This window comes from Alligator sinensis, unplaced genomic scaffold (genome assembly GCF_000455745.1).
Source record: "Alligator sinensis unplaced genomic scaffold, ASM45574v1 scaffold58_2, whole genome shotgun sequence".
In the NCBI taxonomy this organism is placed as follows: domain Eukaryota; kingdom Metazoa; phylum Chordata; order Crocodylia; family Alligatoridae; genus Alligator; species Alligator sinensis.
This window is the reverse complement of record NW_005842405.1, coordinates 325,136-325,581: the sequence shown is the minus strand read 5'-3', so window position 1 is coordinate 325,581 and position 446 is coordinate 325,136. Positions and strand designations below refer to the sequence as shown.

Here is a 446-nt window from a genome sequence, read left to right as displayed (position 1 = left end):
AACTGTGGGAACCTCTGGTGTAAGCGAAGAGCACTGGTAAGAGCGTTTGCCAGCAAGGCACGCTGATAAAAACTAGCTGCTTCATGCAACCTGCAAGTTATCAAAGAAGATGTTACCATACACACCAAGCCACTGCCTCCAAGTCTTCTTCCCATGAGAATTGCATCATAATTGCACAATACCCAAATCTATTTCCACCAGCAGCTAGGAGTAATTAACTTTAAAAAATGAAAGTATGTTGGTATTTACATAGCACTGCTGGTGTGCATGAGAGTCAAACCTGCAGCTATGACAGCACAGTGTTTCATAATAATACATGGAACTGCTTAGTAAGCCTTCTTGTTGATTAAATTAGAGTTTATCACTCAGTTATAATTTTTTTTAATCTTGCATTTGTAACATTCTAAACAAAAAGAAAATACAAGACCCACTATTTAACCTGCACT

General features: G+C 38.1%; 1 protein-coding gene across 1 annotated transcript in view; it reads right to left on the bottom strand.

The window, feature by feature from the left end:
• TMEM33 (transmembrane protein 33) overlaps positions 1-446 on the bottom strand; it is a 10,908-nt gene that overhangs the window by 8,321 nt on the left and 2,141 nt on the right. The window contains 2 exon segments of the mRNA XM_025211411.1: positions 1-2; positions 4-90. The exon segment at positions 1-2 is cut by the window's left edge and continues 90 nt beyond it. Coding sequence (XP_025067196.1) covers positions 1-2; positions 4-90 — 89 coding nt within the window.